The following is a 23,106-nucleotide window of genomic DNA, read 5'->3' as shown; positions in this document are numbered from 1 at the left end:
TATACAGATACCAAAAATGCTTTCACTTCCATATTTAAATGTTCCTCTTTGTGCTGTTGTATTTTATGTAGTAAAATCTTCCATATATCACTTACTTTTTTGTCCTTAGAGGAGTGAAACAAGCAGCACTTCGTCCTCCGAGCCAAGGACCTGCCGTCTTCGCAGCGTGGCGTGTGCCCTGTGGCCGGCAGCGACAAGACAAAACCCAATTCAGAGGGGGCTGAAGTCATTTGAGAGACTTGCACTGATTCAGTGCAATCTGTATGAGCCCCAAAATAATTTCCCCCCTACAATAATTTGAAAGAAATTATCTTTCATAAGTTGAAAATAAGCTAAGCTATGACTGGTTTTGAAAGAAGGTAATTTCTTTTTACTGACACATTTTCCATCTTTGCTTTTTGAGTTGATCTGTTCTCATATAAATGCAGTATATTCAGAAGTTTGTCTTCCTGCTGTTCTAAAGTGTTTCTTTCATACGCATTCCAAAAAATGGAATGGAATAGAATGGAATAGGAAAGGAAAAGGAAAGGAAAAGGAAAGGAAAAGGAAAGGAAAAGGAAAGGAAAAGGAAAGGAAAAGGAAAGGAAAAGGAAAGGAAAAGGAAAGGAAAAGGAAAGGAAAAGGAAAGGAAAAGGAAAGGAAAAGGAAAAGGAAAGGAAAGGAAAGGAAAGGAAAGGAAAGGAGGAAACCAAAACAAAACCATTTTTCTGTTCCATGAGACTGAAATATGACTCATTTCAGATCTGACCCAACACAGAGGAATGGGGATCTGGTAGTTCCTCTCACCTCCATCAACACAAGGAAAGCTCTTTAGCTTGTACCCATCACAACAACCCCACAGCAATCCTCCACAGATGTTCTGCATGAGACTTGTACAGTGAGGGCCTCTAAACATTTTTACTCTTCTCTTTTCTCATCCTTACTTTTTTTCTTATCCTTACTGTCCTTGTGGAAATTTGGGAACAATGACCCTCTAATGAATTACTGAATATTCTTTTTTTTTCTGCTTGACTCCTACTCACAGAAACTATCAAGCTCATTGACCACTTAAATGAAAACTCTGATAATTTAGGCATCCTATAGGTACATCTATAAAACTCTACCTTATAAACTTAGAAATATTTTTGCATTTGCTATTTTTGTCACATTTCCTTAAAATAAACTCCATCTTCCACTTCTTTGATTCTTTCCTGGGGTTTTTTATTACTTTTTTTTTTTTTTAAATACAGTGAAATGAATAGCTAACCTAGAAAAGTATTTTAGAATCAGGTTTACATAATATATTTTAGCAAAGATATGGCTGCCTAGATCTCTCCATCACCTACTTTTCTAACTACATTGTAACTCAGAGGTGAAGCGCTGAGCATGTTCCATTATTTCTGGAGGGCAAGCCTGGAATAGAGAGAATTGAGATGAAGCCCCTCTGACTCCTAATTCAGCAGTCAAAGTAACTAGTAAAGCCACTGAGAAAAACACAGTGTGTTGTGCAAAGGAATAAAAACATTGTTCCACAGTCGGAACAAGAGAGATTAATAGGAATTTTGCCTCCTTATGAAAGGAGCCAAAGGCTCCTCCTTTGGCATTCGTCTTCTTTCCTTATCCCCTAAAAGTTAAGAATCTAGTCTAAGCAAATTGTTCATGAATTTTACAGCCAGTGTTCCTTGTCCTCTGTGTTGCATACAAATGGTCCTAGTCAGACACATTTTGCTACTTCTGAGTAGTTGGATGTGACAGAGTAAAACCCTTAGAGATTCAGTAAAATAAATTCAACTTCCCCTTCCACAAGCCTGAATTTTGCTGTATGAATTTACTATACAGTCAGGAAAAGAAATAGGAGGGTCATCCTTACAAAGTACCTAGCTCTCCCTTGCTTTAGTCTTTGTGACTAGATAGTGACTAACTTTCACCTGGCTGGTCAGGTGAGATGATCCCACTCCCTTTCATTACTTTTCATCCTACTCTCTGATCTGATTCCTTGTTCTTCTGTAATAAAGAGACCGAAACACCAAAGCCAGCCCTCAACATCAGCCAATAATCCTCAAAATTGCAAGTCTATGGTTCTACAATGCTCCCAGAAAACTAAAATACAAAAACTTTGTTTGCAATCACTATATTAACAGATGAATAATTATTCCTCAGAGATGATTTGTATTCATAGTTCAATATTCAGTGAGTAACTACTTATTTAATCATTTGAAAAAAAACAAGTCCAAAGATTTTCCTACATGTAACAACACATAAAAACCACTTGAAATCAATACATTCTCTCCAATCTCATCAGCACACTGTGTTTCATTTGGAATTAAATAATTTATGACCATTTTTTGCTTGTGAAATATAACCTACAACATACTGCTTTGGGCTGCAATCTTTTCGATATTAAAAAAGTAATAAAAGTAGAGTTGGATACTTCATAAATAAAGAAACTCACCTACATTTACAGTGATTTAATATATGGGCCAAAATAAAATCACAGGGAAACCAAAGAGATGACAAGGAAGGGGACCATATTATAAAACTTTCCTACCGATTTTAAAATGAGTGCTATTATGGGCAATGTGAACTTGAGCTAGCCTTTGTTTTAACTGACTAAACCAGGATTTTTCTAGCAGCTTTCTTAGCTTATGCTAATACAGTATCAGAAAAATGCAGTGTTTTCTCTTTATCTCCTAGTACTTACAGAAGGGCATTTACTTACACTACACTGTTTAGACACTGAAGTCATGTCATGGAAAAAAATTCCAAGGTCTTAGTAGCCTCCAAACAATATTGGAAATCTGAACATGAATAAGCTCAAATCATATGACATTTTCCCACCATAAAAACTGCATCCTGATGAATGAACTTTACAGATCAGTTTCTGACAAGTGATCAAAAGGAAGGCAGAATTGCCTTTACAACACGTCTTCCCCCCCGCATTTGCACAAAGATGGAGAGATGCTGGCTCAGGGAGTGAATATAAGTGATTTTGTAAAGCTGATGAAGTAATTTCATCGTTTCTCTGAACAGTTTGCCTCACCAGCCCAATGGATGGCTCTGCCCTCCCATCACAGACCACAGCTGAAGAGGAATGTGTTGCCTATACAGCAGCTTCCCTGGGACAAAAAACAGTTTCTTAGCTTAAACCACAGAATACAAGTTGGAGCTGAGTCTACATATTCATTTTTAGCTCTCTCTTGCCCTTGATAAAGGCTTTTCTTTTTCTTCCTTCAAAAAAGCAAGCAAGACATGATCCATTTTATGCTGTGCCTAAAATTGCTTTTGTTTTATACAAGTTTTACATCCTTAAAATTAGCTCATTAAATGGCAGGTCAGGATTATACCTCATGACATGACACTTTAGGAATGCATTTTTCATTATGAGTTTCATGCCAGTGAAGAAGGAAAAGGTAAACCAAGGCAAAAATCAACTTCTTGAATCAAGAAGAGATTATTTCAAGATAATTTTTATGACAAATCATAGTTGTTATGGTATGGGGAAAAAACCCTCCTGAATTCCTGGAGCTGAAGTATTATTATTTTCAAAGAAATAGAAAGCTAATATAACAATAAATAATGGAAAAATACTGCATAAAAATTATGGAATCCAGATTATCGATACTCACTTGAATTAGTATGTTGAAAAAACCTGAAGTGTCTATTTCCATCTAGCAACATATCAGACAATAAGTTTTTCATGGCACAAGTAAAATATTATTTTGGTATTCAAGAAAATCGTTAGAAATAACTGTCATCCAGAAATACAACCCACAAAATTATTAAGCTGTTAAAAACTATTCAATTTCCATGGACCTTAAAGCAATTTGACTGTTTGAAATCATAAATATACAACGGGAAGCTATCCCTAAGCATATTTTTTTATTATTTGTTTAAGCCTGTATTATATCATCCTATTATATTGTCTTGTCACCAGAGTCTCGCGCTAACTCCATCACCAGCCCTTGACTCTTCCTGCCAAATGGATTTGCCGATATCTGGAGAGGATGACTGTATTTCCATAACCTATAACTGCAATCTCTTAATTTCCCTTGATATACACATCCACAATGTCCAGCCATAATTTAGAGGCTTGCAGAGATTATGTGAGGCTAATCAGACCTCTGTCTCCAGTTATGAGAGAGACAGTCCCACTATAAGACTGATCTCCAATTATTTTTTTAAGCAAATTTTTACTCCTACAAACAAGTCCCCTTTCAGGCTTCCCCTGTGTTCAGGTCTTCTTAATACTGCCTGCACACAAAGCACGTATCTGGCGCTGCACCAAATGTAATACATAACGTTAATCAAATATAAATGTTATGAGGAACAAGCTGTGTTTGGCAAAATTTCTTGTGTCTTGCCGGTTCCCTTTGAATGAGATGAATGAAGAAAAAGGGGAAATGCTGTTCTGCCTGGTCTGAAAAAGTCCGTCAGCTTTTAAAATCCTGTTTGCAGTTTTATATAACCATCAGCAGAGGGCACACAATCATTTCCCCACCAAACCCCTCTGCTCATCTAAATAGTGATCTGCTGAGAAAATACCCGTGAAAACATTGTATTTTCTTTTCCTCCATCAAAATTTAACAAGGTTAGGAATTTTTCAACCAGCTCTAGCCCTAAGCTGCATATGCAACGGCAGGGAAGCGCCCTGAAGTCCAGAATCTGGCAGATTAGGGGAAAAAATTAAACATTCGTACACTGAGAGACATAACTGATATATTAAAACAAAACAAAACAAAACAAAAACACTTTGTATTTATTAAGCTAGTTCCTTAACTTCTGTAAATTGGTATAGCTTTATTTACATTAAGGTGATGATACAATATGCAGTCTTTATGAAGGTGAAATATAAAATATTTTTTTTTTAAACAACTACACAAACTGTTTTAAAAAAATGACTAATAAACCCCCAACATTTGTGGTAAATGGGAAACATTACTACTTAGAAAGCTAGTGCTTGGGTGCAAACTAGAAAGTACAATGTAATTAAAACATGGAGACAATGCATTTAATTTTTGAGGAAACGATTTTATGCATGAGGAAAAAGGAATTAGAATACTCTCGGGTGCCTAACATTCCTCTGTTAACTAAGTAATTTGCTCCCCTCTGTCCTGCTCAAGCCATGATCAACTATTTATTACATGTAATAAATATAAAATTGCAGGTTAACTAAACTTTGCTAGGAGATACTGTGGTAAAACTGAAATAATAAACAAACAACTTTGTAATATCTGTAGCCTTCAATTTTAAAATTACCTGGAAATCAACCACTACCACAGCTATGTGCCAACTGAGAATCACACGTTAAATGAAAAACTAGCTGAATGAATGAGGTAAAAACAGTACAGCACATTGAAAACCAAATTTATTCCCAAATCTTAGCAACCTGCTGGGAGATCTGCAAAGAAAAAAATGTATTGTTGGGATAAGTTTACTTGCTAAATAAGGTATTGTACTGGTTATCACTCAGTTACATGATGGAAGAGCATGCAGTGGCCATCTGAACGTTCAAGTTCTCCTTCTTCACTTTAAAGCAGAGAGATGACTTTCATACTTACATTTAGCAGCTGTTCAAAAGCATAGCTAAAGCCTTTCTTGTAATCTGTAATTCCTTTAGCAGAGATTTTATAGACAGCTTCTTTCAGCTTCTTCTTGTTCCTCACATTAGCTTGGACAAGGTGATTAAAGCAACTGACGTTCTGAGCATTATTGTTAAACTGTAAAATAAACAGAATAGTATTAAAGACAGTTAATTGTCTTTTCTAGGTACTGTAGTAGTAAAAGCTAATGTTTTCTTGATCCATGAGATAAAGCATGTCACACCTGGATTGCCATTTCCACAACATTGAGAATGTCCAGCAGTGTCTGGAGATTTCAAAATTGGGCAATAAATATATATATAAAAAAAGGTATTTGGCGCTTTACTCTTTGTTGCAATCAAAACCCTCTACTGTATTGGGAAAATTCTCACAAATATTTTTAAAGCTCATACAATGAAATCAAACTGAGAAATGCAGAGTTAGGGAAATAAAAAAAAATGGGAAAATGTTTATCTTACTTTTTTTAATCACTGAAAAATATTGGTTGAATTATCAGGTGACTTCCATATTGCACGTACTACGCTGTCTCTAAACCTACTGTTTTACAATGACACTTGCAGGTTATAATCAATTAGTACATATGTCTTACAGAAAACAAAATACACTCTTCAGGCAAAGGAAGCACATGAGAGTATAGCTATAAATAGGAGAATATTGTTAATAATAATACAATATTGTGTATTGAGAACACACATATTTGTGCTCTCTTACCCACATATCCGTAAAGACTACTCCCTGAAAAATTCATTTATACAAGATTCTGACATCATTTAAAAACATACATAGAAAATGCTTTATGTGCAAAATGTTGTCTGCACAAGTAGAAATCAGGTTATGATCTCTTTAAAATTTGTCTCTGTATAAAATATATATATGTCCTGGTAGAGAGAGAGGGATACAGAAATACGTCTCACTTTTTAGCTACCTCTGTATCTATCTATATAAAGTCAAAGGTGAGACTTCTCTTAAAAAATGCTGTAGTATGTGTGAGTCTAACTGTAGTCTTGAATGAAAGTGCATATTACTGCACATAATCTGTGTTGAACTCCATTTGAATGAAAATCTCTTTTTAACTACAACACTGAATTTTATTTAAGATACTCTTGACTAATATTAATAAAACTATTGTCTTGGCCAATTTTTAAACTGTTTTATCTATCCAGAGTTCTTGTGTGAGCTTTTTTTCTCACTGGCAAATAAGATGTCCAAAAAACTCTGTAAAACTCCATCTCAGTAAAGGCACTAAACCCCAGACCTCCTAATTTATGTTTCAGCTGAAAACAGATTATTATGTCTCTTCCTGATTAAGGGTCTTCAGTGAAAGTAAATGTAAATGTAAATGTAATTTTGTGCTGTCAACCTGGTGCAAAGCCTTAAAATAGCTTAAAAATTAGGCCCTGTTGGCTTAAGTCTCAATACTGCTAATTAGTTCAATAGTACTGTATAGAAGATAAGGTAAATAAGGTCACAGATTTCAATAACTTCTCAGACTACTTACATGTCTAAAATAAATCACTAAGTACCAGGCACAAAGTACAGAGCGAGAACTGCTATCAGCAGCAAACATCAACCTACATTGTAATTGTAAGACACTTACAACGAACAGAACTTAAAAGGATGAAGGGATTGATAATATCAAAGCATTTTTAATAATGCGTAATAATTCAATTCCAAGTTATTAGGATGCTTAGGAGGTACACAGACCTTTCCATGTCCCGGAATCAGATGCGTACAGATGCATGCTCCCTGCCCTTAGGACCAAACAAAATATGAACTACCAGTAATTTTTATCGAACATCCACTTTAATCAATGAGACTTCTGCTATTGACTTAGTAGGAGCAAATGTATAACAGCAGTACAGCTTATGGCAGAGATGACTGACAGAGAAAGGCATCATCCTCAGCAGAAGGCTTAGCCTAATTGGTTCCAGACCCTTCTTGAAAATAGCCACAGAGCTGCAACTGCAGGATTTCTGGCTGTAAGTGAGCAAATCCAAGCACTATTATTGAGAGCATTTGCTATGCTGGATTGTAACTTATGGTTCCACATGTAATTTCTTATTCTCGCAAAAAGGATGTGTCAAAGTGCTGCATGAACTAAAGACTTTAAAGCATGAATTTGTCCGCCTCATCTTCTAATATCATTATGGTACCACAAGCCACTCCTGCATGTATGAAGAAAACCCACTATTTTGATTTTGAGCATTAAGTAGTTCACAATTAATCTCATAGCTTGTCATCTTCATATTATATTTATTTTTCCAGGGAGCTTATTTTTGCTTATTCCTCATGAGTTAATATTGTCTTTTGGTGAGATACTGATACTGGTTTATGGCATAGCTGCAGTTTTCCTGAGAACCGTATTTGCTAAAAAATTGTATGGATTCTTGCTAGGCAAGGGTATACACTATGAGAATAACATATAAGAATCTTCATATGTCTTTCTAATTAATAAGGACAGTTATTGTTCTGTCCCAGTTTTATAGCTCTGTTTCCCAGGTGATTAAAATCTGTGGGAGCAAGTTATTCTCAAATGACTTTATGTAAAGTTTTCTGTCCCCTTTTCTATCAATATGCAGCTCCCAATGTGTCATAAGGAGTCAACTGTTTCTAAAAACATGCAAAAGCGTGAATAAGCATTTTAACTTTGAAAAATGCAGTGTTGTATTTGACCAGGCATTCTGCAAAAGAGTCAGTCGTATGTAATAATATGACAAAGGTTACTTATTTATTTTTGTAATATTCTCTTTATCAGGGCTTTAATTTTCATAATACCACAACTATAAATACAGTATCATGTATCTAACATATTTACAGTAACAAAAGTATGAAAACAGGATGAGATAATGAAGATTAAAAATATTTTCCAGTTCTCCCAGTATCACAATGCAAACTTCACCTTTAAAATAAATGAACACATGGAATTGGACTACATATAACCAAATTTTCAGCTTGAATATTCCTTTAATGTGTGCCGTATTTCCCAGAAAAGAATAATTTTGGTAGGACCAACCCTCCACTATGATTAAAATGTGAGACTCCCAACTGAACCCTAACATATCTATCCATTGTGTGATTTTAAAGCTGTTATCTTTTATAAAAGTTCTTTCCCCTGCCTCAAACAAGTTATGGTCATTTATTTTTCCATTTCCCCTCAATATCACGTGGTGATTTTTATTCACTGTGCTTAAGCAGCATGTTTTGCTGCTTAAGAAAAACCACAAAATAATCACACAACTGTAGTCAATTCACTTTGATGCAGAACACTGACACACTCAATGGTGTTTCTTACAGGAGTTTCTTACAGGAGTAACCAATAAATTACCCGATGATTATTAGGTACGTTAACCATGTGGGAGAGAAAACATTGTGCTGTAGAATTATTTCAGCTTGTCTTGACCTGATTTTGTAACCACGATTGGAAAAGTACTCAAGTAAAGTAATTTTAAAAATACAAGATCTGAGAATGAATTCTCATTGTGAGATGGGATGCGAGTACAGATCTTGTGCTTGGAAAGTAGAACACCACCACTATCTAGTAGGTAGCTCTGCTCTACACAAGCTAATTTCATCTCAAAAAGAAGAGTGAAAACACTGTTCTGCTTCATCAGTGACATTACATGCAGATTATTTCATAAGCTAACATAAAACTAACCATAAATTCAGTCTTATGGTCAGTGCATGCCTTGTCTTGGACTGTAGCAAACAGTGGTTTAGGAGTTCAAGTGACAATTTAGTGACAAGTGAAAATTTCTCCCTGAAATGCCACTAACATTAAACTGCAAATCTAAATTGCTTGCTAGCAGTCCTGCAAATGTATCAGGATAATTATTTCTATGAAGGTCAGGTATCTAGCATATGGATTGGTAATTACAGATACAAAAATGACATTTTAAAAATTGACAGGAATACTGGCTCAAACTGTTTAAGCAGTTAACAAGTAAACTGTACCGTATTTACACATGATGTAAACTGAACAAAGGGTCAAGGTCAAAATATCTGCATCTATAGATTGACAAATGCTGATGTAAAATGAAGGAGAGAAATAACACAATTGTGGAACATAGAGTTACGTCAACCAAAGTCTGCAAATGCTGTAATTTAATTAAGAAAAATATATGAGCCAGCTGTTTTGAAATATATCAGTCAACATTAATGTTAACATCAGTCAACAAAGCAGATGAGAAGAGTTTTTGATTAAATAAAGGAATCAGTAGATGGAACAACAACTCTCCAAAATGAACATTTACCTGTTTGCTAGGAGGTGAAGGCAAGTCTGAAGATTGAAATGTGACTGATAAAAATGTCCAAAGGGGGGAACAAAATTCAGGGCTACATTTAGTTAATTTGAACTCCAGTAAAATACTGAAGTAACTGAAAGATTTCAAGTGTAAAAGCCTTCAGTTTGCCCTTAAAACTGGCTTGTCATACCTGTTACACAACACTAAAATAATTTTGCTCTTTAACCAGTTGACCATGTGACAAATACCAGGACTATTCATAACTTTGAATTAGCCAAACTGAGCCAGTTTTCAGTTACACTCATCTGAAATATAATAACAATAGTGGCATTAACAATTTTTCACACATTAAGATAGCAAAAGACAAAATACCTGCAATAAGCCTATGACAATTACTGGTCACATTACCTGTCTCCTAAGAACCATAATAATGCTTATTTAAGTTTGGATGATTCTTGAAAACCAGTTAACAATATACTCAGTCAGTTAGTATCTAGCTGGAAGAAAGAACACGCAACATTTCAAAAACCAGTTGCCACTTCAGAAAGTCCATGTTCTTACAAAATCAAGTCCTATCAAAGGTTTAAAATTAAAAGTTATTACAATCCATACTTTATTGAATAAAATACCCTCAATGTATCTATATGAAATGTCAGTTGGGTATTTATCAGACTGGCATTTCCCCCTAAGTATTGCAGTAAAGATAAACATATGTCATAAAAATGCTATTGTGGTAAAAAGAAAATAAATGGAATTTGTGTACAATGCCGTGGGCTCAATGAGTCACTTACAAAACCACAGATGACATTTGGAGGCAAACCATTCAATTGTTAAAGCCACCCTATACGGTATGTCACTACCAGTCACAGCTTCTACTTTTTCAACTATATAAAAAGCTTATTCCTTATCTAAGCTAAAATAAGAGCTGCTTGCAGCAAACCACTTGGAAATCATGGAAAGCAGGATAACCTTAGCTTTTTATTTTAAAGTATCATGAAGTATTAATATAATTAAATTTGTCTTGCACTTATATAGCAAGGTATAGGCTCTAGATGTATTTTTCACTAGATTTTTTCTCATTACCCAATTTATTTATATCCTTTTGGAGCCTCTGCCTTTGGGATCTCCCAGAACAATCCCCAGGTCTGAGGAAATGAAGACCTCCTGTTCACAGGTTTGGGCAGGAATACCCAAGCCTGTTACTGGGGCACTAAGAGTATTAGAGAACTTCACCTAGTTGACCTCAAAGCACCAGTATAATCTTTGGCCATATATGGGGCAACTCAATAACTTGAAAGATAAGTTAATCAATTCAACTTAATATGAAACTCTGAACAAAGGGTTTCGAGTTTAATGCTGCTTGAACCTTGTCATTCTGGAGAAGGTCAGAAACAGAAATACTATTCTGACAATCTCACAAGGACTTTGTCTTTATCCTCCTATTCAGAGAAGGATCAACTTGCAAAACCAGTGGAAAATTATACAGAATTACAGTGAAATATCTAAATCCTAGAGACCTTTCCCCCTCCTTTGGGTAGTTCCATTGAGCTGTGGGCTCCTCCCTACACATGGACCTCTGCAATCCATAGTGCCCCAAGATGTTAAACTGATGGACAAGAGAAGGGGTTGTCATTCTGAAGCCCCCTTCTGATTCCAGAATAGTTACTTCTGCATTGCTAAAACCCTCTTCTTTTCCAGAGTCTCAACATGCTCTCACTAAGAGCATCCTTCTTTAAAATTATTAAAACTCCTACCCCAACACCAGGATATTAGAGGAATCAAAGGAAGTGAAACAGAGATATTGATTTATTTCCTATGTCTGTTCCCACTCTAAGTGCTCTGTGGATATGATGGCAGATCAAAAAATGAATAACAAGAGACCTTACAGACAGGTGTTTTCATTAAGAGAAGGAGGGAGAAGGGGAGGGGGGGGGGGGGGGGAGAAACCCTCATGGAAAAAGGCTGCAAAATGAAGAAAGAAAGGATCAGTATTCAAAAGTGGGACATACAGGGACTGGAAAACATTTGAGACAGATAAGTAGGAAGATCAAAACTATGAAGCAGTCTGGGAAAAAAACCAGTAAACAAAATAGATGAGAAGAAAAACGTGTATATATTTTTTTTCCTAAAACTGCATTCAGTTCAATATATTACCTGCTGAACAGATACAAACAGCTTGTCTATTGGGAGATTTTTTGATAAATCTGCCTTTTGCAGATACCAGCCGACCTCTCCCCAGTTGACAAGCTTTAGCAAGTGACACATAGCATATAACTCCCAGGGACATCCACACTTTAGCATCACAGACACTTTCAAACATTACTGAGTATCTCGGACTCCTTGTGAAATAGCTCAGAACTGTTCTTATTTTACTGGTGAGAAAAGTGAAGCAACAGGGAAGAAAACAAGTAAATCCAAGGCAAAGACATGGCCAGAAGCTTAATCTTAATTCCCCACTACTAGAGCACCAGAATATGCTTTTTCCCTTTCCTTTGTGCAACCAAATCAAACTCCTCAAATTTGCCCTTTAACTTGGTATTAGCTATTTTGCTATATGCCATTTAAACCACGAGGTCAAATAGGGCACAAATTCTTAAAGCATGAATTCTCATAAACAGCTCATCACTTAAACTTCTTCAAAAGGCACACACAGCTAATGCAATTCATTCTGAAGACTACAGCACTGTGAGAGAAAAATCTCTGATTTCACAAGCAATATATAAATTGATGAATGTTTCAAATTCTCTTCTATATATCCATCTATCCCTCTCTATATATCTCCATCTCCTGAGAGGTATAAGGGATATAAATCTGAAATCCAATGTCAATCATTCTTTTCGCAAGTGTAGGAGGCTATTTAAATACAAATAAAAGGTTTCAATTGAATCTGCTTCTTTTATGAAAGGAAACCCAAAGCATCCCCTTCATTGCTCTGTATTAGACTTCACATTATCTGTAATGCTAGCAAAACAAACAGGTATCAAAAACAGCAGCATAAGAAGAAATGTTATAAAGAATTATAGAGTAATATCTTGGGGCATTCATTTATCTTGATCAGAAAGTGCTTATTACTGTTCCTGACAGTCAAGAACTTTTTTTTCTGCTGTATCTGATTTTTTCGTACATATGGGTTCATATATTTTTAAATAATTCTGTTTATGTATAGGTATGTACTTAATTTTTTTTTATGACATGATCAAGAAAGCAAGCTTCATCAGTTAACATTTATCAGATGTGATCTGGACAAAGCACTAATCCACTGAGGAATGCCACAATTCTCAGTAAGCACAACAATAAGTTTATGTGAATACAAATCCTCAGGAAAAGAGATTGAGGAAAGCAGCACTAGCTCTGCAATTCAATCTGAGAAATACAAAATCTTTTGTAAATCATCTCATTACTGGGAAATGCAACAGCGTAAACAAATCAAAACCAGTAAATTAATGACATTTTTAAAAACTTTTTCAGATTTTAGTCACTAGGTGGCACTAAAACAAAAAAAGTTGAACTACTCTTACAAATGTTACCTTGAAATGGGAAATTTTACACTTCTGGTGGAGGTCACTGGTGCATTCTGTGAATGGCATAAATTTCTCATTCCAGCTAAAACAATTAAATACTCTTGTGTGCCAAATGAGTGAAGAAGCAGGAATATTAACTTCCGCCTTAAAAAAAAAAATTCCACATGTTGAACACAAGAGATCCTAGCTCCAGGAGGATGAAAATCTGTTTTTTCCATACAAAGGATCCATATTACCAAAACAAGCATCTCAATTTCCAACAGCTTTACAAACTGTGTTTACAATACTCATAATGGAAAAGCTGTAAAAGTTAACATTTCTCAACCAACTTCCTATCTAAATGTCTTTCTGCATCTTCAAAATCTGTAAAAGTGATAACATTCTTATTGAATATTGTTTAATACCAAATCTAAGTAAAAATTAAGATTTTCCCAACCATCCTTACCTGTCTCCCTATTCTTCACTCATTCCAGTTAGTTTATTAACATCTACTGATTCAACATAGCATGTTTAATCAGAATCTCCTGAAATTACACTTCTAAGCTAAAAAAAAGCCAAAAAACTAAAAAAAAACCCTAAAAAACTACCCCACCAAAACTTCTGACATTGAGACCATGCCTTAAACTGTATGTAGACTGTATATTTTTAAAAATTCAGAAATGTTTATCTTTTATAGAAAATCATAGAAACTTGAACAAAACAGTAATTCCTATACTTACACTTGCTACAGAGACAAAACTTATACATATAAAATACCAAGATCATGATAGCTGAATAAATCAGAAACATCACTCCGGGAATACTGAAAATTGAGAAAAACATAGTCAGCTTGCTGAAGACCTAATCAGATACTACTGCTGCTGACTTTCAATCCACTGAGGCTCGTTGCTATGCTACTTCTACCTCATGGCTAAATCAGCTTGGTGACCCAGTTGTATCTATACATATTAAATGAGCAATAGTGAAATAGACCTGATTTCATCAGGCTTTCGTCTTGTAGCTAAATCCAGCTTTGCTGATTTCTTTTCCTTTTTTTCCTGCTGCTTTAGGCTTGGTAATAGGATTTTAGGGTTAATCTTAAGAATAACTGAATCTTGAATAAGGCCAGTTACAATCTATATTTCAGCAGTAAGAAGATATTATAAATATTTATCAGAACCCATTTAGAGAATAGTAAGAAAGCAATTTGCAAAGTTTTATTCCCATTTAGATCTCAGTACACAGAAAATTTGAGGCAGTTCAAGCAATAAAGGTTTGTAATTTAACATGCCAAAAAATAATACGTGGTGTTAAAGTTCAGCATTTGTATCTTGCTATAGAATAATTGTTTTCTCCTATCCTATGACTTGCATAGAGATAATCTTCAGATATACAGTACAACCCTACATATACACTGTAAAGAAAATGTTTAAACCTTATTCTACTACTCAGTAGGAGCACTCCTGCATTTCTTAAATTGTGTTGCAAGTATAGGAAGCAATAAAATTAAGACTATGTGTCAATTTACACTATTGTCATTTCTTGAAATTTAAAATGCATCACATTTCTTTTCATTGTGAAATGGATATATGTGCATTATAGACAGAATATACATATAAAGTGCAAGAATGCTTAATACTGAGTTTTTGAAAGGACTCTTGACAGATCACAGGTAACAGCGTTCAACAACAATATAACTGTTAAATCATGAAATATCTGCTGAAAAAATATTGTAGCATAATACGACATAAATATTTGGGAAAGGATCAAATACTGGGCTAAAATCTGCTCTCAGTTATCTTCGTTAGCCTTTCTAACTAATATGATTATCTGCACATAAATCAATGCAAAGCTCCCACTGAGTACAAAAGGATTAATGTTCAGACCATAAAGTATGATGCTGTGCTGTGAATCTCAGTTACAGCAAAGAACGTCAACATAGGCTGAAAGATGAATTAGCTTAGCAAGATGAACCCATTTATGGTCATTTCATGATGCTGTGGCTAAGTTAGCATGTATTATTTACTTAAGATCATGTGTACTGAAAATTTCAGTACTGTAAACTTCAGCATCTCCCCGGAAACCTGGCTGATCTGAACTACTGCACTACTGTAGTGCTGCAGTACTGTAGTCTTCACTGTATGGCACTGCTACCCAGATACACTCTAGGAGAGAGCTGTAACAAGAAGAGACTTTCTAGAAAATAATTTTGTAGACTTCTTTTTATTATCACTTGACTGGGGAAATCTTCATTCAGTAAAATTCAAGTTGTTTAGAACATGAAACACCCTCGGCCAAAAAGATGAATCATAGAATCATAGAATATCTCAAGTTGGAAGGGAATCATAAGGATCACCAAGTCCAACTCCCTGCTCCTTGCAGAACTACCTAAAACTAAACCCTATGACCAAGAGCGTCATCCAGACACTCCTTGAACGCTGACAGGCTTGGTGCTGTGACCACTTCCCTGGGGAGCCTGTTCCAGTGACCGACCACCCTCTCGGTGAAGAACATCCAAACTGAACTGCCCTTGACACAGCTTCATTCCATTTCCTCGTGTCCTCGCTGGTCACCAGAGATAAAGGTTTGAGTATTAAACCTTTATCTATAAACTCACTGGATATGTGAGGTTGCTACGCAGGGTGTCAAAAGCAAGATGAATGTTTAGTCAGTGCACCAAATTACAAGACAGATGTACGCTTCAGTGCCAGGCCACATAACTGGGGGATGGCAGGGGGCTACAATGTCACCTCCATATTCCCAGGGCTTGACTTAAATATGCCTATCACCCTTGCAGGGCAGAGCAACATGCCTGGCTGCGCATGGCGCCTGGGTTTCACAAGCAGTAAGGAGGCTGCAGCAGCACACTGCTGATGTGTAAGATGCTGCCGCTAAGGCAGGGAAGTGTGAGACAGGAGGGAAAAACGTAAGTCTTGAAAGCGTGAGACTTGAGAAGTCGATGAGTATTTCATTTATTTTGCCGAAGTTAAGAGTTCCTTTAGATTCACACCGAACTAACATCTTGCCACATATATGTCTTAAAACTTTCACCTATCAAATAGATGACATTTATTGAAAATACATTATGAAAAGAGGGACCATAGAACAAATAGCTCCCACCCTGTCCCAAACCTTATGGACAGCCTGCATTTTTCTCTTTTTTCATTAACATGATAAGTCATCTTTCCCCAGCAGAATCATTAAAGCCATCCCAGCCCAGCCTCTTCAGAACTGGTAAGGAATGAGTTCATTGTTCGAGAGACCATTCACCCACCACAAATTTTTAATTATACTGTCACAACACCCCCTAATAATTGTCTCCTGGTTGGAAAGCTGACTCAGAAATACACTTTTGGTCCAGCATCTGACGTGCCATAAAAACTCACAGGATCGATGATACGTCTGACATGTAGCAGGGCTCTCTTTAGTAAGACTTGTGCTTTACTAAAAATTAAGAAACAGGAAATAGCCAACAGATTCATTAACCAGTGGAACCATGAAGTAGAGCTATCACCTCATTTTATATACTACTAATCTACTCATTTTAAATACTACTAATATACTAGAGAGCTAGGATTTAGGCTGGAAATGACAGAAGCCCGTGCCATGTGCTGTTAGAAATCTGACTTCCTGACATTTGACAACTATAAGAGGAGACAATAAAAATCTGTATTGATGCCTAAAGCAACCCCTCAATGTGGGAACGGAGGTGACTTTTCTAGTCATCTGGAATTGCCAGCTATACTGTACAGTAATAAATGTACAGTTTCCAGCAACATCCCTGCTCCTGACATCCTAATGTAGAATTTCAGCTTCTAATTTCCATTCCTTGTGGCTCTTCATGCACTCAAGTACTCTATTCCCTAGAATTAACACTTTGTGACAGATCTAAAATGAAACAGATCTTGTTTTAAGATTTGCCCTATTCCTTCTCCAACTCTTTCCATTTCTTTTTTCCATCTTACCGACCTTTTGAACTTTTTCCTTCCACAGCAAACTAAAGTTACAGTTAATAACACAACAGTAAAAACTTAGCTGATATGTTAAAGCAGAGATTAACACACAAGCAAAAAAAAAAAGGTGTAAAAAACCCAAAAGTGCCTGTTGTTTTTATTTCCACTGACTCCCTTTTGCATTCTCACCTAAGCAGAGGTAGTATGATTCAGCTCATCTCATTTCAGTGATCTTTTAATTGGGAGCCCAGTCCAAGACAGTGGGCCAGGCTCTCCCTACAGCCAGCGGAGATGGACAAGCACCTCCTGGCTGTAATTTGTCCTCAAGATAGTCAGGATGACTTGTCTTCTGCAGGTGTTTTTCATTTTCCTCCACTAACTATAATTAGGGCCTAGGCAATAATTTACAATACAATAACCCCTCTTTTGGACTCAGGGAGGTTGTATGGGAGACATTATGGGATGCAGGGGAAGAGCATTTCAGGATTGCACAGGACTTACTATGGAATATTTTATGGAGGAACCAGGGTGAGGAAAGGGATGGATTTAGGTGATCTGGGGACAAAAAAGTGTGGGGAAAATAGAGGGGTATAGGGAAAAAATGTTGGTCCTATGTAAATAGTTTGCTGGTCAGTATGCTTGTCTGGCCACATCCTGCACCTCATCAGTGCCTTCTTATTAAACTCCATTTCTACCTCCTTTTCTGGGTGAGGGACTCTCTATTCTGCGTGTGTATCTGAGTGCAGCAACCTGAGTCGGAACACAGGTTGCAGGGCCCGTGTGTCCATGTTGCAGCAGCTAGAGAGACTAAAGTGAGTGGACTTCAGTGTCAGCAACTGGAGTGGGACTGTGGGTCACAGGGACCCATGTGTCCATGGTACCAGCACCTGGGATGAGTGCCAGGTGCTGGTCCTGCGGTTCTAGAGTTGAAACCCGTGTGTGTGTGGCTCTAAAGGTGAGATCACAGGGGGGTTGGCTATTGGGACCAGGGGAGTCCCTGCCAGCTCTGTGTGTGTGCACGATGGTCTCTACCAGCAAGTGGATGGGGCTGCAGCCTTAGGGGCTTGTATGTCTAGGTGGCAGACTGAGATCCAGGGGCAGCTGCTGGGCAGACGAAGTGTCTGAGCCCAGCTGCTGGAGGGATCCACACAGGACACGTACAGGTATATATACACACACACACCCACACACACCCATATATATTCTCACCAGCAGACTTCCATCCTGTTCAGCAGGATGAGGCTGTTGGCACTGCCTACATTCACGTGGGTGCTCTGCATTTGCCTGTCTTACCTGTGTGGCTGGCCTGGTATGTATGTATATATACATGAATATACGCTATGTGGCATATACATGTGCTCTGTGTGCATGTGCCCACTGGGAATCCATTTTCAGCCTCACTACTGGTTGGATCTGTGGCATGGAGCTGCAGAAGCCTCACCTCTTTTGGGGTGTTGAATCTGGTATGATATGCTTTCCTCCAACAGGTAAAATAATATATGTATAAACAAACAAATCCCTAAATTCAGATGGTTTAGTTATTATTTTGTAACTCTAAAAGAAAAATAACTTCATCTTCTAAAGGTTTCTCAAGTTTATTTGTAGCTATGTAAGGCTCAGTTTAAATGAGAAAAACTTTTATGTATTCTTGATTTAAGGCTAAAAAGGGCAACGAGATAATCTAATCTGACCTCTTGCATACTGTCTCACCACCCACATATCACTGGTCCTTAAAATTCCCTTGGTTACTTCTGTAATAGACCTTAATAATTACGTTTAGTGGTAGATGTTTGCTTAAAGTGCATCTTCCAGGAAAGCATTAAATATTTACATGAAGACAACAAGAGTCTTTCTTTGCAGTTTGTTGAGGCATATTAACTATTTATGTGCCATTCAGATTTATTGGGATTCCACTAGTGATTCTTGCAGTGCTTTTATCTGACAGTTTTGAGAGTCTATGGATGGAAGAGCTTTCCCCAGTGACAGCACTTCTCAGCTGTGATCAAATCAGTTATCAGCCTATTTATTTATGAACTCCAGAATAGCCAAAAAAAGGTCAAATTCTGTGAGTTTGAGAGTATGTCTGAAATCCAGCTTCTCAGATGACTCACTCAGGACTGTGAGAAGATGCTTTCAAGAACCAAGCAATCAACCATAAACCACTTTCAGTCCTGAGAGAAGACACCTACAATCTTTTTTTGTAAAATCTGAGCCGATCCCTTTTGTGTTAAATTAGTGATACAATTCACATTTATGCAACAGTATTCAGCCAGAATAAAGGAGACATACAGTCAAAATCTGAGTTCAAATACTCATTATTTGCCTCCTAGGATCAATCCATACACTATTTAGATGGAAAGTTGTCTCTAGCCGTGTCACTGAAGCTGTACGAACATTTCTCATTCATCATGTCAGATGAAGACGACAAGAAGTTTGACTCCTAGTGGTCCTTCACTTTTTCTTTTTCTTGATACAAATTGTATAATTTGCTTTCCTGAACATCAGGGTCCCATTGAAGTCAATTAACTTAATTTCAAAAAAGCCAACTAATATAACATCCTCTCTACCCTAATCTTCCTCTCAACTCCAGCCCCACCTGAAATACTTTAATATAGCATCATTTATTTCTTTCTTGACTTTCTCTTTAGAGGGGAAGCAAAATGAAACTGTAATTCTGTGGGCAGACAAAAATTTCATGATGTTGTTTATACTACTGCATTTCTTGCTTCTATTCCTAATCTCATTAATCCATTAAAAAAGAAAAATCTTTCTTTCTTGCTTCTATTCCTATTATCATTAATCCATTAAAAAAGAAAAATCTTTCTAACTTTTTAACAGTTGCTGGGTTTCCATAGTTCCCAAATTTTCTCCATTGTTATTTGCAGAATACTCATCTTCATTATGTTTGCTAAACATTTCCTCTAGACACATTTCCCATACATATGTTTCCATAGATACATAGCCTAGCTCTACCTGAAATTATTAGCAATGCGGAAATTGAATACTAGATTTTGATCATAACTTCTCTGAGCTTTGTTTAACCCAGCACCTACAGGGCTTACTAAACATACCTGTATGAAAATACATACAACAATTCACTTGGTCCTTGAATAGGGAAGGTGCAAGGTAATGACCTTCCATTAAGGAATGCTAATGATTTTCCATTAAGGAACACTCCTATGAAGCTTCTGTGCAGCTATCATTGTCTCTCCTTGTCTTGAAAATGAGTCATTCAGTTAAGAAAAACTGCAAGGTCATGACACAATTAGAAGGATTGTGGTTAAAAGAATCACAAAGCTCAACACTCAGCTCTAAACACGCCTTTGTACCGCTTTTCACTGACTACGGAAAAAAAAAACCAACAACAAACACCCCAAAAAAGGAATAATACATATTTGTTTACTGCCTCACACAGCTATGATGCTGAGGAGACCGTATACTTAATATGAGCTACTGTGATTTTTTACCTGAAATGCTCCAGGATGAAATCAGTAAGAGAGACGCTTATACAAACCTACAGTGGGAACTTGATTCTCTATCTTTTTTTAATTTGCCAAACAATGAAAAAGATGGCAGGCATCTTTATATTTTCTCCTTAGTATTGTCCATTATGGAGAATGGGAAAGTAAGGATTGAAGTACATTAGTAAGTCTGCTGGCAAGCCCCTTCATACAGGAGCCCTTTTCATCTCCTCCTCTGGATCCACCTATACAACTATTTCTGTGCCAGAATGTCACACTGCTATCATTATCATGTTTTATGACTTCCTCAAATACGAATGTTATTTAGAAAAACTACCCACCACTGAAATTTTCTGGGTCAAAATTCAAACACACAGGAAGAAAATATGTCTTAGTCTATTTGAGTATGTAATTTAATTTAAGGTTCACTAAAAACACTTTAAATGGAAGTAATAAAGGAATCTGAATTTTAAAGAAATTGCTGGAAGTTTTTGCCAGTTGAACAGAAGTACACTCATACAAATCTAAAACTTCCAACAAAGAAAACATAAGCATAACATAGTCGCAAAATCTAGCATCCTCCTCCCTTCTATAGGACTTCAAGCTAAGGTTTCCACCTATGTCATGTTTGTTAAGTTTTTAAACAAGCTTAAGAAAGTATTTCCCAGAAGGAAGGGATATTATCTAAGAGAACATAGTGCAATCTGACCTGCAGAATGCGGGAAGGAACATGCAGCAGAAAGAGAAAAGAGTCCTTTAATAAACTGAAAAGCGTTTTATGAAACGTCCCCCCCATTATCATATAATAAATATTTTAATTAGGAAGGCATAAAGCTCATATCACCTTGGGAGTAAGAGGGGCAAAATAAACAGGTTGGCAACCACTGAACTGTGGGAATTACACAATAAGCTGCTATTAAAAATCAGTGGAAAAGGGGGTCTATCTTCCACAGATTGCTTTTATCCTCAACAATAATTTCATAGGCTGGGTGCATATTTTTTTCTTTGAAATCAATTCATCCAGAAATCTGCTTTCCTCTAACTTTAGTCCATGTGCAGAACTGCACAAGAGCAGGAGATGAGCTTTCAATTTTCCCAGAGCATGATTCTATTATCCATAGTATGCTCATAACATTTAATTTCCAGTTCCTAGACAGTAAATACTAGTTTGGATTTTTAGAAAGGCTGAATGATTTTCAACGGTCCTACAGCTCCTGACCTTTAACATGTCTGTTACTGTAAGGTAGGTTTTTCCTTTGTGTGGTTTTCCCCACCTCTACAGATTTGAAGTTGAAATACATTTCTCCTGCAAACTGCAGCCTACCCACAATCATAAACAAATTACACTGTGTCAACATTTGAAACCAGGTCACTAAATCATAGCATGCTGGGATGGAATTGCTGCCCCTATCATCTACCAGTTACTGCTATCAAAGCATATAACCGGATTAGTGGGAAAACAGCTGTATTACTCATACATTTAAGCTCTTTCAAACAGCAGGTTTTCTTTCTGCAACAGAGCACAGCACTTCAGATAAGAAAAATGCAAATCCCAGAGGAAATCTTGACATATTAACCCCTGGCAGTCTTTACGTGACTTAATAGTTCGTTCAACCTCTTTTCGCTGGAAATAAATGCGAGAACTATATTGAATCAGTAGAACTAATGTATTTTAACACATCTACTTTTAAGCTTTTTGTTCCCCAGGATTTCTCTATATACCAGGCACGGTTGATTAAATCATCCTGTCACTTTCTAGAAGTGATTGGCATGAGCTTAAATCTGTGTCTCTCAGTTGTGGGCATGAATCATCATACATATGGGTTTTGTGGGACAACATCTTGGCAGAGGTTAGTGGTAAAACAGCTCTCTAGTTAACTCAAAACCTCATTACTAAACACTCTATGGTTATTAAAGCTAACAAGCCATAAAACAACTGTTGCTTTCTTGGCCAAAAGATCCAGAGGGAAAGAAAAATTGTAGATAGCTTCCAGTTATTGCTAGTGTTCATTGATCTATCTGCTGATATTATATCAACTGAAAAATATCACCTAGCTTTTTGGACTTTTTAATTAGCTAATGATGTCTAATACCAGGATGTTTCAAAAGAAAAAGTCCTGAAGCAATAACATGAAATATATCAAATAAATCTACATTTCTTTCACCTAGAACAAAATGTTTAAGTGGATATTTTGGGGTTTGGATTTATGAAGAAAAACCTGGAGTTAGACTTGATTTAGATATGCCTTCTTTGTTATGGAATATTCTGTGAAGAATAATGATGATCTTTTCTGTATCACCACATCATAGAATCATAGAAGTTTGGGTTGTGGAAGGGACCTCTAAAGGTCATCTAGTCCAACCCCACTGCC

General features: G+C 36.5%; 1 protein-coding gene across 1 annotated transcript in view; it reads right to left on the bottom strand.

Moving 5' to 3' along the window:
• Positions 1–23,106, bottom strand: part of CACNA2D1 (calcium voltage-gated channel auxiliary subunit alpha2delta 1) — a 375,598-nt gene that overhangs the window by 82,061 nt on the left and 270,431 nt on the right. Inside the window, exons 10-11 of the mRNA XM_009285553.1 lie at positions 5,538–5,696; positions 4,522–4,641 (exon numbers count right to left, since the gene is read on the bottom strand). Coding sequence (XP_009283828.1) covers positions 4,522–4,641; positions 5,538–5,696 — 279 coding nt within the window. The remainder of the gene's footprint in view (positions 1–4,521; positions 4,642–5,537; positions 5,697–23,106) is intronic.

This window comes from Aptenodytes forsteri, unplaced genomic scaffold (genome assembly GCF_000699145.1).
Source record: "Aptenodytes forsteri isolate BGI_AS27 unplaced genomic scaffold, ASM69914v1 Scaffold87, whole genome shotgun sequence".
Lineage (NCBI taxonomy): Eukaryota > Metazoa > Chordata > Aves > Sphenisciformes > Spheniscidae > Aptenodytes > Aptenodytes forsteri.
This window is presented reverse-complemented; position numbering and strand designations above follow the sequence as displayed.